The 15,552-nt window shown below is 44.7% G+C and overlaps 1 protein-coding gene across 1 annotated transcript in view; it reads right to left on the reverse strand.

Moving 5' to 3' along the window:
• Nucleotides 1-14,403, reverse strand: part of SYAP1 (synapse associated protein 1) — a 29,424-nt gene extending 15,021 nt beyond the window's left edge. Inside the window, exons 1-3 of the mRNA XM_069757305.1 lie at nt 14,063-14,403; nt 12,060-12,178; nt 9,258-9,324 (exon numbers count right to left, since the gene is read on the reverse strand). Coding sequence (XP_069613406.1) covers nt 9,258-9,324; nt 12,060-12,178; nt 14,063-14,252 — 376 coding nt within the window. The 5' untranslated portion in view covers nt 14,253-14,403. The remainder of the gene's footprint in view (nt 1-9,257; nt 9,325-12,059; nt 12,179-14,062) is intronic.
• Between the last annotated feature and the right edge of the window lie 1,149 nt (nt 14,404-15,552).

The raw sequence follows: 15,552 nt of genomic DNA on the forward strand, positions 1-15,552 counted from the left end.
ATCACATCTCTCATTTTCTCCCTCACTCCTCTCATTCCCCCCTAACACTTGTCATTTCAACCTCACATCTGTCATTTTCTGATCACTCCACTATTTTTCCTCACTTCTCTCATTTTGCACTCACACCTTTTCATTTTCACCTCACACCTCTCATTTTCACCTCATCACCTCAGTATATACATGTTTGTCATCTCCCTTATATATAGTATACATCTGTATGTCATCTCCTGTATATAGTATATACCTGTATGTCATCTCCCCTGTATATAGTATATACCTGCTGTGTGTCATCTCCCCTATATATAGTATATACCTGAATGTCATCTCCTTCTATATATAGTATATACCTGTATGTCATCTCCTCCTGTATATAGTATATACCTGTGTGTCATCTCCCCTGTATATAGTATATACCTGTGTGTCATCTCCCCTGTATATAGAATATATCTGAGTGTCATCTCCTCCTGCATATAGTATATACCTGCATGTCATCTTCTATATATAGCATATACCTGTATGTCATCTCCTCCTGTATATAGTATATACCTGTATGTCATCTCCTCCTGTATATACATGTACCTATATGTCATCTCCTCCTCTATATAGTATATACCTGTGTGTCATCTCTCCTGTATATAGTATATATCTGTGTGTCATCTCCCCTGTATATAGTATATACCTGTGTGTCATCTCCTCCTGTATTAGACCTCGTTCACACGTTATTTGCTCAGTATTTTTACCTCAGTATTTGTAAGCTAAATTGGCAGCCTGATAAATCCCCAGCCAACAGGAAGCCCTCCCCCTGGCAGTATATATTAGCTCACACATACACATAATAGACAGGTCATGTGACTGACAGCTGCCGTATTTCCTATATGGTGCAATTGTTGTAGTTTGTCTGCTTATTAATCAGATTTTTATTTTTGAAGGATAATACCAGACTTGTGTGTGTTTTAGGGCGAGTTTCATTTGTCAAGTTGTGTGTGTTGAGTTGCGTGTGGCGACATGCATGTAGCGACTTTTGTGAGATGAGTTTTGTGTAGCAACATGCGTGTAGCAACTTTTTGTGTGTCGAGTTACATGTGACAGGTTAGTGTAGCAAGTTGTGTGCAGCAAGTTTTGCGCATGGCGAGTTTTGCGCGTTGCGAGTATTATGTGTGGTGCCTTTTGAGTATGTGCAAGTTTTGTGTGAGGCAACTTTTGCATGTGTTGCAACTTTTGTGCATGTGGCAATTTTTCCGCGTGTGCAAGTTTTGCGTGTGGCGAGTTTTTCATGAGGAGAATTTTGCACTTGTGGCGAGTTTTGCAAGAGCCTAGTTTTTGCATGTGGCAAGTTCTGCGCGTGGCGAGTTTTGAGTGGCGACTTTTGTGTTTTGACTTTTATGTGGCGAGGTTGGTGTATTTGTGGTGAAATGTGTGCTGAGGGTAATATGTGTTCAAGCACGTGGTAGTGTGTGGCGCATTTTGTGTGTGTTCATATCCCCGTGTGTGGTGAGTATCCCATGTCGAGGCCCCACCTTAGCAACTGTACGGTATATACTCTTTGGCGCCATCGCTCTCATTCTTTAAGTCCCCCTTGTTCACATCTGGCAGCTGTCAATTTGCCTCCTACACTTTTCCTTTCATTTTTTCCCATTATGTAGATAGGGGCAAAATTGTTTGGTGAATTGGAAAGCGCGGGGTTAAAATTTCACCTCACAACATAGCCTATGACGCTCTCGGGGTCCAGACGTGTGACTGTGCAAAATTTTGTTGCTGTAGCTGCGACGCTTCCAACACTTTTCCTTTCACTTTTTCCCCATTACGTAGATAGGGGCAAAATTGTTTGGTGAATTGGAAAGCGCGGGGTTAATATTTCACCTCACAACATAGCCTATGACGCTCTCGGGGTCCAGACGTGTGACTGTGCAAAATTTTGTGGCTGTAGCTGCGACGGTGCAGATGCCAATCCCGGACATACACACACACACACACACACACACACACACACACACATTCAGCTTTATATAGTAGATATATGAATGTGGACTGTAGACTTGTGTGTGTAATACAGTTATATGAAAAAGTTTGGGCACCCCTATTAATCTTAAGCTTAATGTTTTATAAAAATTGTTTTTTTTTGCAACAGCTATTTCAGTTTCATATATCTAATAACTGTTGGACACAGTAATGTTTCTGCCTTGAAATGAGGTTTATTGTACTAACAGAAAATGTGCAATCTGCATTCAAACAATATTTGACAGGTGCATAAGTATGGGCACCCTTATTTTCTTGTTTTAAATACTCCTACCTACTTTTTACTGACTTACTAAAGCACCTTTTTTTGTTTTCTAACCTCTGAGATTTGAACTTCATAGCCAGGTGTATGCAATCATGAGAAAAGCTACTCAAAGTGGCCACTTGCAAGTTGTTCTCCTGTTTGAATCTCCTCTGAAGAGTGGCATCATGGGCTCCTCAAAACAACTGTATAATGATCTGAAAACAAAGATTATTCAACATAATTGTTCAGGGGAAGGATAAAAAAAGCTGTCTCAGAGATGTAACCTGTCAATTTTCACTGTGAGGAACATAGTAAGGAAATGGAAGAACACAGGTACAGTTCTTGTTAAGGCCAGAAGTGGCAGGCCAAGAAAAACATCAGAAAGGCAGAGAAGAAGAATGGTGAGATCAGTCAAGGACAATCCTCAGACCACCTCCAGAGAGCTGCAGTATCAACTTGCTGCAGATGGTGTCACTGTGCATCGGTCAACTATACAACGAACTTTGCACAAGGAGAAGCTGTATGGGAGAGTGATGCGAAATAAGCCGTTTCTGCAAGCACGCCACAAACTGAGTCGGCTGAGGTATGCAAAAGCACATTTGGAGAAGCCAATTTCTTTTTGGAAGAAGGTCCTGTGGACTGATGAAACCAAGATTGAGTTGTTTGGTCATACAAAAAGGCGTTATGCATGGCGGCCAAAAAACACAGCATTCCAGAAAAACACTTGCTACCCACAGTAAAATTTGGTGGAGGTTCCATCATGCTTTGGGGCTGTGTGGCCAATGCCGGCACCAGGAATCTTGTTAAAGTTGAGGGACGCATGGATTCCTCTCAGTATCAGCAGATTCTTGACAATAATGTTCATGAATCAGTGACAAAGTTGAAGTTACGCAGGGGATGGATCTTTCAGCAAGAGAATGATCAAAAATACCACTCCAAATCTACTCAGGCATTCATGCAGAGGAACAATTACACTGTTCTGGAATGGCCATCCCAGTCCCCAGACCTGAATATCATTGAACATCTGTGGGATCATTTGAAGAGGGCTGTCCATGCTCGGCGACCATCAAACTTAACTGAACTGGAATTGTTTTGTAAAGAGGAATGGTCAAAAAATACCTTCATCCAGGACCTAGGAACTCATTAAAAGCTACAGGAAGCAACTAGAGGCTGTTATTTTTGCAAAAGGAGGATCTACTAAATATTAATGTCACTTTTCTGGTGGGGTGCCCATACTTATGCACCTGTCAAATTTTGTTTGAATGCAGATTGCACATTTTCTGTTAGTACAATAAACCTCATTTCAAGGCAGAAACATTACTGTGTCCAACAGTTATTAGATATATGAAACTGAAATAGCTGTTGCAAAAAAAACAATTTTTATAAAACATTAAGCTTAAGATTAATAGGGGTGCCCAAACTTTTTCATAGAACTGTAAATATCCTTTACTGATGCACTGTTTTGTCTCAGTTAGTATATAGTGTAAGGAACAAATAATGTTAAGGCACTACTAAGTGGATAATAATTATTAATAGTCAAGTTCGACGATAATAGTTAATACCAGACCTCAATAGAGCTCCCCTTTAATAACTATAATTTAGTATTTTAGGAGGGAGAATCATCCTTTATCAATGGCGAGCCAGCCAGGACCATTATCACAGACAGACTCCCGCTTAACCCTCAAGGACTGGGCGATTTTTAAATTTGTCCTCCCTTTATTTCACGAGCCATAACATTTTTATTTTTCCGTCGACAAAACTGTTTGAGGACTTTTTTTTTGCTAGCCAAGTTGGACTTTTGAATGACATGAACCATTTAAAGGGAACCTGTCACCTGAATTTGGCGGGACCAGTTTTGGGTCATATGGGCGGAGTTTTCAGGTGTTTGATTCACCCTTTCCTTACCCGCTGGCTGCAATATTGGATTGAAGTTCATTCTCTGTCCTCCATAGTACACGCCTGCACAAGGCAAGATTGCTTTGCACAGGCGTGTACTATGGAGGACAGAGAATGAACTTCAATCCAATATTGCAGCCAGCATGCAGCCAGCGGGTAAGCAAAGGGTGAATCAAACACCCGAAAACTCCGCCCATATGACCCAAAACCAGTCCCGCCAAATTCAGGTGACAGAGTCCCTTTAATCATATGATGTCATGGAAAACGGGGGAAAAAAAAATTCCAAGTGTGGCAAAAGAAAAAAAAAGAAAAAGAAGAAAACCTTGATTCCAGAATCATTTTTGTAGGCTCTTTTTTTTTTTTTTTTTTACAGCATTTATTTAATGGTAAAATGACCCGGCAGTATGATTTTACAGGTCAGTTCACTTACATAGAGACCAAGCATGCATCGTGTTTCTTTCACTTAAGTGGAGAAAAAAAAAAATCAGAAATTTGTTACATTTTTTGCTTGTGATGCAGTTTTCAATTTTAAGGACATGGAGCTGTGAGAGGGCTTGTTTTTTGTGCCACAAGCCTAGGTTTTTATTATTTTTTTGTGCTATTGCGGTGGGCGAAAAAACGCAATTCTGGCATTTTTATTATTTTTCTCGTTATACAATTTACTGATCTAATTTATTTTATATTATATTTTGACAGATCTTTTACGAACGCTGCGACACCATTCATGTATTTTTTTTTATTTCTTATTTTTTAATGGGGGAAAAGTGGTGCGATTTGAACTTATATTTTTAAAAACGTTTTTCTCCTTCGCCTCATTGGGGGACACAGACCGTGGGTGTATGCTGCTGTCACTAGGAGGCTGACACTAAGTGATACAAAGAAAGTTCGCTCCTCCCCTGCAGTATACACCCTCCTGCTGGCTCTCAGCTAACCAGTTCTTGCTTAGTGTCCATGGGAGGCACACGGACGGGTCTGCTATTCAGACCCAAAACTCTTTCTTATTTTATTTTTACCTTTTACATTTTTTATTTTATTTTTCCACGGACGAATGGGGCGACGGATCCTTTCAAGGTGCTGATCTCCCCGAACCATCAACAGGCGAGCATGGAGAGAGTGTCACCTCTCCTTATCCATCACCAGGCTTCCCTGTGGCCCACCTCCCTGAGGTAACGCTCCGGCCGGCTTCAAAAATTTAGCCCTCGGCTTCGGCCGATGTGTAGGCCACACCCTGGAAGCCGCACCATGGTGCCCTAAGGCGGCTCTGCCCGCCTTTCTGGCGCTTCTCGCCTGGCACGGAAGCGCTCAGTTTTTCTCAGCCACTACAATTCCCCTCACTTCTACCGCTGGTATCACTCCCGTCGGCTGCAGAAGTTTAGGTCCCGGCGTGGGCCTATGCATGGAAGTCTCGAGGCTCCGCCCACATCGTGCATGTGGCTCCGCCCCCAAGTTGGCGCTTCTCGCTCTCTGCGAGATTTTATCACGTCTGCAACTCCCGGTGGCCATCTTGGTCCACCCGGCCGGCTCACACAGGGGTGACGACTCTGCAACAATTCCCTGGTCTTAAAGGCACATGACCAGTATTCCCTGTTCTTAAAAGGCACATGACCAATCCGAACCTGGTCACCCTAAATGAGCTCAGGAGCCCTCCGCCGCTGATCCCAGTTTATCCCAGAGTACCTAGTTGCCTAAGTGGACTTCGTCACTGACCGCAATCCATGGTTTCTCTGACCAAGAGATTGAATCCCTCCATGATCCCTCTGTGGCTCGGAGTGCTCGCAGGACAAATATACACGTTTCCTCTCCTACATGGGAGCCGTCAGCTAGCAGGGGCCGCAAGTATTCTAGAAACGTACAGACGTCTAGAAACTTACAGGCATCTAGAAAACTTAAGTTTTCATTTCCTGATCTCTCTCCCCAATGATTTGCTGAAAAGAATTGTATGTTTCCTACAGACCCAACCAGCAGTGGAAGGGTTGTCCAGGACAGTCTAGATCTAAGGGATCTTGGTTCCAAAAAAGGGGAACGAAAAGTAAGACCGATCCTGGATCTCAAACTTCTAACAACCTTTGACAAGGTCCTCCTTCTTCAGATAAAGTAATGGCTGAGCGGAGGAACTCTAACAGAAAAAGGTGGAGTTTCTGGCATCAATCGACATTCGGGATGCTTACCCTCACATTCCTATTTTTCCCCCCTCTTCAAAAATTCCTACGCTTTTCCATTCGTGAACAGCATTTTCAAGTCACGACCTTGTCCTTCGGCCTTGCTACCGCACCCAGAGTGTTCGCAAGGATCATGGCAGCTGTCATGTTCCTATTGCACCCTAGAGGCGTGGTCGTCCTCCCTGTTTGATCAACTGTCTAGCCGCTCTTCCAGGACTACGCTGAGTCGTTTATATCACTTGTGATACCCTCTCACCTGGGTGGCAGCTAAACGTAGACAAGTTCTCCTCATTTCCAGCCCTGCAGATATCCTTTTTGAGGATTATCCTGAACACTTCCAGAAGGATGGTAATTCTCCCTCGAGCCAAGGTCATGGCCCTTCAACAGGGAGCTTGCGCACTTGATCACTCATCCCCTTATTTCATTCAATTTGCTAGGAGGGTTCTGAGGAAAAATGTTGACGACAATGGAAGTAGTTTCCTTCGCTCCGCTCATTTTCAGCAAGTCAAACAGTCATTCAGACGGTAGTCTCTGAGCTCCTTCATCCAGGGCCTTTCTCCCAGTTCAATGGTTATTAGTAACTACCAATGCCAGTCTTCTTCTCCTGATCATTGCTCTGGAGATCCGAACGGTAGTCCTACAGCAGGTCCACTGCCTTCTGGCGGGTCACCCCATCCGAATTCAGTTGGATAATGCCACGGCTAGTATCTTTCCGCCTTATTGCAACAAAACTGCAAGTAGGGACTTTCTCGCAGAGAGTTTTCACACGTAGTTTTTCCCTATCGCATACCGTTAGATCATTGGGACCTTAATGGTCCTGGGAGTCTTACAGTAGACTCCTTTTGATCCAGACAGACTTTACTATCAGGGAAGGTTGCCCTTTTTTCTCTGCGATATCCTCCTCCTGAAGAGTCTTCGGAGCTAGCTGCTCTGTTCTTTCAGACTTTTTTCCATAAATACCTTCAAGACAAGGTTGTCCTCAGGCCATCCCCATCCCTTGTTACCAAGGTGGTATTGTATTACCACTGTTATGAGGGCATCGTTCTTCCCTCATCTCTTTCGGCACCAGTCCACAAAATGGAATGAGTTCCCCATATTCTGGACGAAGTGAGTGCTCTGAGTAGGCATGTCTCGAGGACGGCGTCCTTCCAAAGGTTGGACGCTTTATTTGGGCTCCCTGACGGTAAGAGGAAGGCTTCCTGACTTTTACAGGAAGGGTTTAGCCGTTTCATCGGCCATGTTAGCCGGATGGATTTGTTTCACCATCCAGGAGTCCTTCCGTGTTAGATGTCAGCCTATCTCCCTGTCTATCGAGGGTTCTAGGCACCAGGCGTCGGCAAAGCACGCCTGCAAGCTTGCGGATTCATCCAGTCCACATGCATTCTTGAAGCACTATAATTTCCACACATGTGAGTCTGGACAGGCGGACTCTGCAGGCCACGGTGGCGCACTTGTAAGTAGCGGTTACACAGGGCCGGATCTGATGTTGTCCCCACGCAGGGATTGCCTTGGGACGTCCCACGGTCTGTGTCCCCCAATGAGGCAAAGGAGAAATAGGGATTTTTGTGTACTCACCGTTAAATCCTTTTCTCCGAGCCATTTATTGGGGGACACAGCTCCCACCCTATTATAAGCTTGTGCTTGTTTTATAATTTGACATGCTATACTCTCATATATAATGTGACATGCTATACGCTCATAGATTGTTATTGATCTTCTACTGCTTTTGCACCGCACTGGTTAACTGAGAGCCAGCAGGAGGGTGTATACTGCAGGGGGGGGAGCTAACTTTTTTTGCATCACTTAGTGTCAGCCTCCTAGTGGCAGCGGCATACACCCACGGTCTGTGTCCCCCAATGAATGGCTCGGAGAAAAGGATTTTACGGTGAGTACACAAAGATCCCTATTTTTATTTCTCACTGAATTCATTATTTCCCTTATGGAACTTGAACCAGTGATCATCCGATCTCTTGTGCTACATACAGCAATATCACAGAATTGCTGTATGTAGCAAAAACCATGGTCTCCTATGAACACAACCCACAGGCAGTCTTACCGTCATGACAAGCACAGGGGTCTACACCAGACCCATCGTGGTGCCCTGGAATCACGTCACAGGATAGTCAATGGGCACATAGAACTGCACACCCCCCACACCTTGCCAGCTCACTGTAAGTTCCACTATCACAGACTGATAGTGGCATTTGACAAGTTAACAATAGTTGTTGGATATCTGCATCACCCACGGCTGTTATAGCCAGATGATGGCTGATTATCAAAGCCATTATCTACCGGCAATGATGTGGACTCTGCTTCCAAGCTCACATCAAAGTTAGGGAGACAACATTTGACACACAATAGGTCGTTTAGAGGTTAATTCGGCTTTTGAAATAATAATCAGCGATATGATGCCCCCACACAGACCGCTCCAAAGTATGATGTCCCCACACAGTGCCACAAACAGTAATATATCCCCAAAAACCACCTCCCCGAGTATGATGGCCTCCCACATAGCAAGATTTTCCTCACAGGTCTCCCTCAATGACCATAATGTCACCACAGATCCCCACACACAGAACAATGTCCCCAGTGTCTCACAAGTACTGACAATATAAGAAAATAAAAGTAGGGGTTGATGAGGGTGATTGATCATTGTGAATTACAGACAATCCCATGTTAAGTTAGAATGGCTATATATGCGAGTCCCTCATCGGATTTACAAAAAGCGGAACGTACACATTAAAATCTTTCAAATACTACGGCGAAGGTAAATAGGATGTACAAACAGAATCAGGCAGGAGGAACAAGAGACATGACCACGTGCCATTTAGTACAATAACAAGAACATAAAGGCAAGGAATGAAGATGTGAAAGGTGTCCCTGCAGAGCCAGGTAAAAGCGGTCAGGCATGGGCAGATGTGATTCTGTATGACAGGACATACCTGTTTTTTTATTTGACTTCTCCTGTACAAATTTGTCCTGTTCTTTCTGGAATTCACCAATGATGGTCTGTAAATACAAATCAATAGATTCCCATGAATGGCAGTGATCAGAGTATTTAACGGCTGAGACACTACAGATTAGCAGCAGATGAATATAAACTACACGTGGACGAGGTTTTCAACACCCTGTCCACATTAGTGAGACATGTCACAGATCAAAAAAACAAATAATCATCATGTTGGGGGCTTCAGGTTTATTAACCTTTTGGATTGACTGAAAGCGTTGTAGTTGTTCAATAATAAAACGAGTTATCAAAAATACAAATTGCCTAATAATTGTGCATGCCGAGTATTTCCACTCCTCCGATGTTGGCACGGCGTCTACCGATGGTCAAGTGATCACTGCAGCCAATCAGCAGCCGTTACAGGAGAGGTGATTAACATATAAAACAGCTAGGACTGCACCAATCTATGCCTCCCAAAGTATGCTCACGAGTCCCCTGTCCCATTATTTGTCTACAGAAGTTGTGGTTTCACACACTCACTACTCTACTGTCACAACTGGGCGAGGGGAGGGAGTCTGAAAAACCAGATGTCCAGAAATCATACCTTCATCTATAACCTGTGGATAGGCCCTCGTTCGCAGCCTATCAACCAATGTTTATGTCACATATGTGCACAGATCATTATGGGCTTGCCAAATTCCAAAAAGATCATTCTTTTGGCATACCTTTAGGTTTCAATTTGCTGGAACCCAACTGGAGGCTTCGAGCAGCCGTGTAAGCAGTGCCTTTTAGATGCACTTATATGGAACAAGCAATATACATAAGTGCACAAGGAATCATTTATGGAGGCAGAAAAAATGACATGTTTTCGAGTGAGAAGTGCTTTAGGAAGCAGGGCTTTTTTCAGCCTTTCTGCAGTCCAAGGCTAGGGGACATAGCCTACTTCCCGCTAGTAGACCTGCAGTGAAGGAGACATTATTAGGGAGCAGGCCATGCCCCCTCACCTCAGACTACAGACAGGGAGACTATTAGAGGGCTGATGTGACAGCAGCTGCTCCTCACTACTCACCCCATCCGTCTTTGGACATTACAGCAGTGTGCAGCTCCATGCTGTTACTATCAGCCAGCCTCCTGAACAAAGCTCTATCCCAAAGAACAGGGGGCCTGGCCATACCACCTCTTCTGGCTGTTACAGGGGAAAGTGAACACTGGTGTGTGATGTACTGTCCCAGAGGGAGCAGTGAAGAGCATCTGCCATCACATGGAATTACAAATGTTATAAAGATAATAAAAGTGCACTTGGTATCTCATCTTGATACATTATGAGGGCAAGGAAAGTACAAACTTTTTTTTGTATCTCCCTGGACTACCGCTTTAAGGGCAGATTTCATCAGGAGACACTTCAAAGGACTGACATGTACTTTCTTTTTATAGTAACAGGAGTTTTCAAAACAGGAAAAATGCTCGAAAGACTGAGCATATGGACAGCAAAGTGGGTTTACAATAGAAATTAATAGTAGGAGACTTTAAAAATAACTCTTCAAGCAACTTTTGAGCTTTCTTTTTTTGAGAGGACCAGCTAAAAAAAAAAAGAAACCTAGTCAAAAACCTCAGCGTCAGGACCTTAAGGATACGTTCATACTTTATTTTTTTTTTTTTCCAGGAAGATTTGGGGTCCACTCCAACAACTCAACTACCTGAAAAAAAGTTGCCAAAAATGTTCAAAAGAATGAACATATATATATCTATGTAAAGACGACTTGCTCTTCATATGTTCAGCCTTTTGAGCTTCTCTTAACTAATCCAGGTTTGCAAAATACACAGAGTAGATAAAATAAGTGGCCTGGCCATTCTTCAGGCAATTTCCATGCTGAAGACACTATGTACCTTACAATAGAAGTCATTGGGAAGGTTGAAAAGAAGCCAAAAAGACTCCTGAGCGTCACACACACACTTTTTTATTATTTAATGAAAAAATAAGTCTGGAAAAGAACTGAAAAAGAAAAAGAGATGCTGTGGAATCTATTAACAAAAAAAGTTTCAGGTTCACAAAACTCTAGAAAAGAGGGGCATTTCCTAAAGAGTCTATCAGTTTAAAAACTGACGTTTTTGGCTGCCTGATGAAGGCACAGTGTAAACATCCCCTTAGTCTTGGAGGATTAATTATGTGAAAAAAAAAAAAAGAGAGAAAAATAGCACATTGGAACTTCAGCGCCAGAGATGTAGAAAATATCTACCGGCCAAGACACAGAATCCCTTGAGATATAAGAGAAGTGTTGATAAATGGTGAAGCCCACATGATTAACAATAAGCTGAACTGGAAGGAGAGGATGCCTGAATGTGTCATCAGATCTGATGCCATGTGAGATGTCACAATGCCCAACCTTCATAGGAGGTACAGAGGTCACTACAAATCAGGCACTCAGACAAGCCGTTCTCAGGCCGTAGATCAACAATGATCAACTATACAAGTCTATGGTTTACCGGCCCGTTTACGCAGGCCCACGAGTACTGACGGGAACGGAACACTCAATCATTATGGTGTCCACACACAGCATCATGTCATTGGCAGTACACCTCCAGATTACTACGGTTAATGTTTTTAAATGAGCCAATCACCCAAGAAATGAGCAACACATGGGCAGGTGAAGGCACTTTTCTGCCCAAATAAGAGATGAGCACTCAGGTTTCATCTTTCCGGAACATAGCAATGTTCCTTCACACTGAGGATAAAACCAGATACTAAAGAAAGGGGTGAACAAGCCCTTACAGGTACAAGAAACATAACCCTTCAAACCTTATCAATGATGCCATCAATTTTTCCTTCTTCAACAGACTTCTTGATAGTATGAGCAGTTTCAGTAACCGATTCAGAGATCTTCTTCGTTGCGACTGAAGCCAGGCTTAAGATATAACCTGGAAAAGAGGCAAATTATGGAGCTTATGTATTGGCGGGATTTCTTTTTGTTTAGTGACGACACGCGACGTACGAATAAAGTTGGTTATAACAAGTGACAAGACATCATCCATCTATTGTCTCCCGGTATTCAAAGCAGAACATGACAGATGGAAAACCAGCTGGACCTGGAGGTTTTTCACTGGTCCCGCACCGGTGTCCATTTCTCCTGTAGCGAATCTGCTTTGTTCTTGTTGGTCATCCAGGAGCACAATATGGCGACCTGCTGTGATGGTGAGCAGACGTTGAGCACTGTGCTGCTGTCATTGTTCAGTGCAGGTATACAGCTGGTTTTCCATCTGTATACCTGCACCGGACAATGACAGCGGCACAGGGACTGTCAGCGCAGAATGACTGTCCAAACTAAGTACAGGCGCTCAGTGCGTCACAACATGGCCAATCATTTATATACACCGTAACATCTACTTGTTTCCCTCTTTCTCCAACCCACCTCTTTGATTGACAGCTCTGGCATCATACAGCCATAGAAGGGCGGAGATAGGCTACGTTCACATTAGCGTTTCCCGACGCAGCGTTGGGAAACGCTGCGGCGACGCATGCGTCATGTGCCCCTATATTTAACATGGGGGACGCATGGACATGCGTTGTGCGACGCATGCGTTTTTTTTGCCGCAAGCGTTGGGCGCAGAAAACGCAACAAGTTGCATTTTTCTTGCGTCCAAATTTCGGCAAAAAACGACGCATGCGTCGCAAAACGCTGCGTTTTTATTTGCGTTGTGTTGCCGACGCAGCGGCGCACAACGCAAATGTGAACGTAGCTATAGATGGAAACCCAGCAGGTGTAATAAATGATTGGCACTGCCAAGGAACACCGGGCGCCTCTACTTGGCTTGAACAGTCATTGTGCGCTGACTGCGGCCCTTTAACAACTAACTACTAATTTACCCATTTAAAAAGATGAGACAACCACTTTGAGAAGAAAAAAAAAAAAGTACAACTTAAAAACAACTTCAACAATAAAAGATGCTTTATTATGGGGGTATAAAAACAAATAAAAAAAAAAAACAAAAAAGCCAGAACTGCAAAATAAATAGAAAAAAAAAAAAAAAAAGTATGACTTTCAGAACTTAACCCCTTAGTGACCAGGACAGATTTTGCAAATCTGACTACGCGGCAATAACGCGGTGCAGTCGGTTCCAACATTTCCCAGTGATTTTGAGAATGTTCTTCTTGTGATACGGTAAGTTTAGGTCGACAAGCTTGGAGTTTATTTGTAAAAATATTAGAAGCTTGACAAAAATGTAAACAATGTGGCAATTTACACATTTTTAATGTTTCTACCTATAATGGTGTGAGCATTAATTGGCCCCGGATCACTATGGAAAGCATCAGGACCACAATTATGATCCCATAAGATCAAAGAGGGAGCCCCCACGCTCTATTAATCATAATGATGCTGCTAGCATTACTGACAGCCATGAATGATGTCAGCAATGGATGTGGCTGTAGTGGACAGCTGACCGCTGCTCATGTTAACCCATGTGATGGGGCAGAGGTGCTCCATTCATTGTCCAGGGGACTGCTGGAATTAGCGGAGTGCGGTGCTCAGCTTTCTCCGGGGTCCCACAGCGGATGAGCAGCTCCGATCCACCCATGACAATAAGGATCTCCGCAGTCAGTGAGGGGGAAAGCTCTGCAGCCCCTTACAGTGGTGCTCTTAGCCCCCTTATGTGGCTGTGCACCATTGTCCAGGATTGGGGTCCCGGAGGCCTCTCCCCCGGATAATGGCACGGTACGATCTACCGCTGCCGGTGACTACAGATAACGGCAGCAGCCAGATCACCGGAACCCAGCACAGCAGCCATGACAGCCCGGCCACTTACTGCTGAAGCTTGTGGCCTGTCTGCGCAGCACGTCCTCCGCGTCATCCAGTGCCGTCCTTTCGGGCTCTGTGCCGTCTCCCTTCTCCGTGCTTGCGGATTCCTCGCCCGTGTCCTGTATCGGTTGAATCTTTTCTTCCACAGACTGTGGTTCCGGGTCCAAGCCCAGCCAACTTCCCAGGCCACGAAACATAATGGAGTCCGCTTACAGCCCCCCGGTGTTGACACTAGGCAGTTACCGACGAATAACTCCTTGTTGTTACCGTTTACCGTCAAAACTTCCTCGTTTCTACCTTCTACGTCACCAGCAGCCTGTCCAACCAATGGCGACAGTCGCTGTAGTCACGTGACACCGTCGGAGCCGTCCACAAAACAGCTCTAACCATCCAATCACTGAGCTTTAGCCATGACCACGCCCACACTCCGCCCTCTTACTTGCTGTCCTGTCACATGCGCGTTGCCTTGTGCAGTGAAGTGTTGTGCGCGTGTGCAGAGGTTAAAGGGAACCTGTCACCCCGAAAATCGTGGCTGAGGTAAGCCCACCGGCATCAGGGGCTTATCTACAGCATTCTGTAATGCTGTAGATAAGCCCCTGATGTTACCTGAAAGAGGAGAAAAAGACGTTATATTATACTCACCCAGGGGCGGTCCCGCTGCGGTCTGGTCAGATGGGCGTCTCTGGTCCGCTGCGGCGCCTCCTATCTTCTTTCCATGGTGTCCTCTTCTGATCTTCAGCCACGGCTCCGGCGCAGGCGTACTTTGCTCTGCCCTGTTGAGGGCAGAGGACAGTACTGCAGTGCGCAGGCGCCGGAAAGGTCAGAGGCCCAGCGCCTGCGCACTGCAGTACTTTGTCTGCCCTCAACAGGGCAGAGCAAAGTACGCCTGCGCCGGAGCCGTGGCTGAAGATCAGAAGAGGACACCATGGAAAGAAGATGGGAGGCGCCGCAGCGGACCGGAGACGTCCATCTGACCAGACCGCAGCGGGACCGCCCCTGGGTGAGTATAATATAACGTCTTTTTCTCCTCTTTCAGGTAACATCAGGGGCTTATCTACAGCATTACAGAATGCTGTAGATAAGCCCCTGATGCCGGTGGGCTTACCTCACCTGCGATTTTCGATATGACAGGTTCCCTTTAATCTGTCAGCCATTGTAAAGAGAATCAGAGGCTACACGACCTGGATGTTATTATTATTTATTGTTATAGCGCCATTTATTCCATGGCGCTTTACATGTGAGGAGGGGTATACATAATAAAAACAAGTACAATAATCTTGAACAATACAGGTCACAACTGGTACAAGAGGAGAGAGGACCCTGCCCGCGAGGGCTCACAATCTACAAGGGATGGGTGAGGCTACAGTAGGCGAGGATAGAGCTGGTCATGCAGCGGTTTGGTCGATCGGTGGTTACTGCAGGTTGTAGGCTTGCCGGAAGAGGTGGGTCTTCATGTTCCTTTTGAAGGTTTCGATGGTAGGCGAGAGTCTGATATGT

The sequence above is a fragment of the Ranitomeya imitator genome, chromosome 3, assembly GCF_032444005.1.
Source record: "Ranitomeya imitator isolate aRanImi1 chromosome 3, aRanImi1.pri, whole genome shotgun sequence".
Lineage (NCBI taxonomy): Eukaryota > Metazoa > Chordata > Amphibia > Anura > Dendrobatidae > Ranitomeya > Ranitomeya imitator.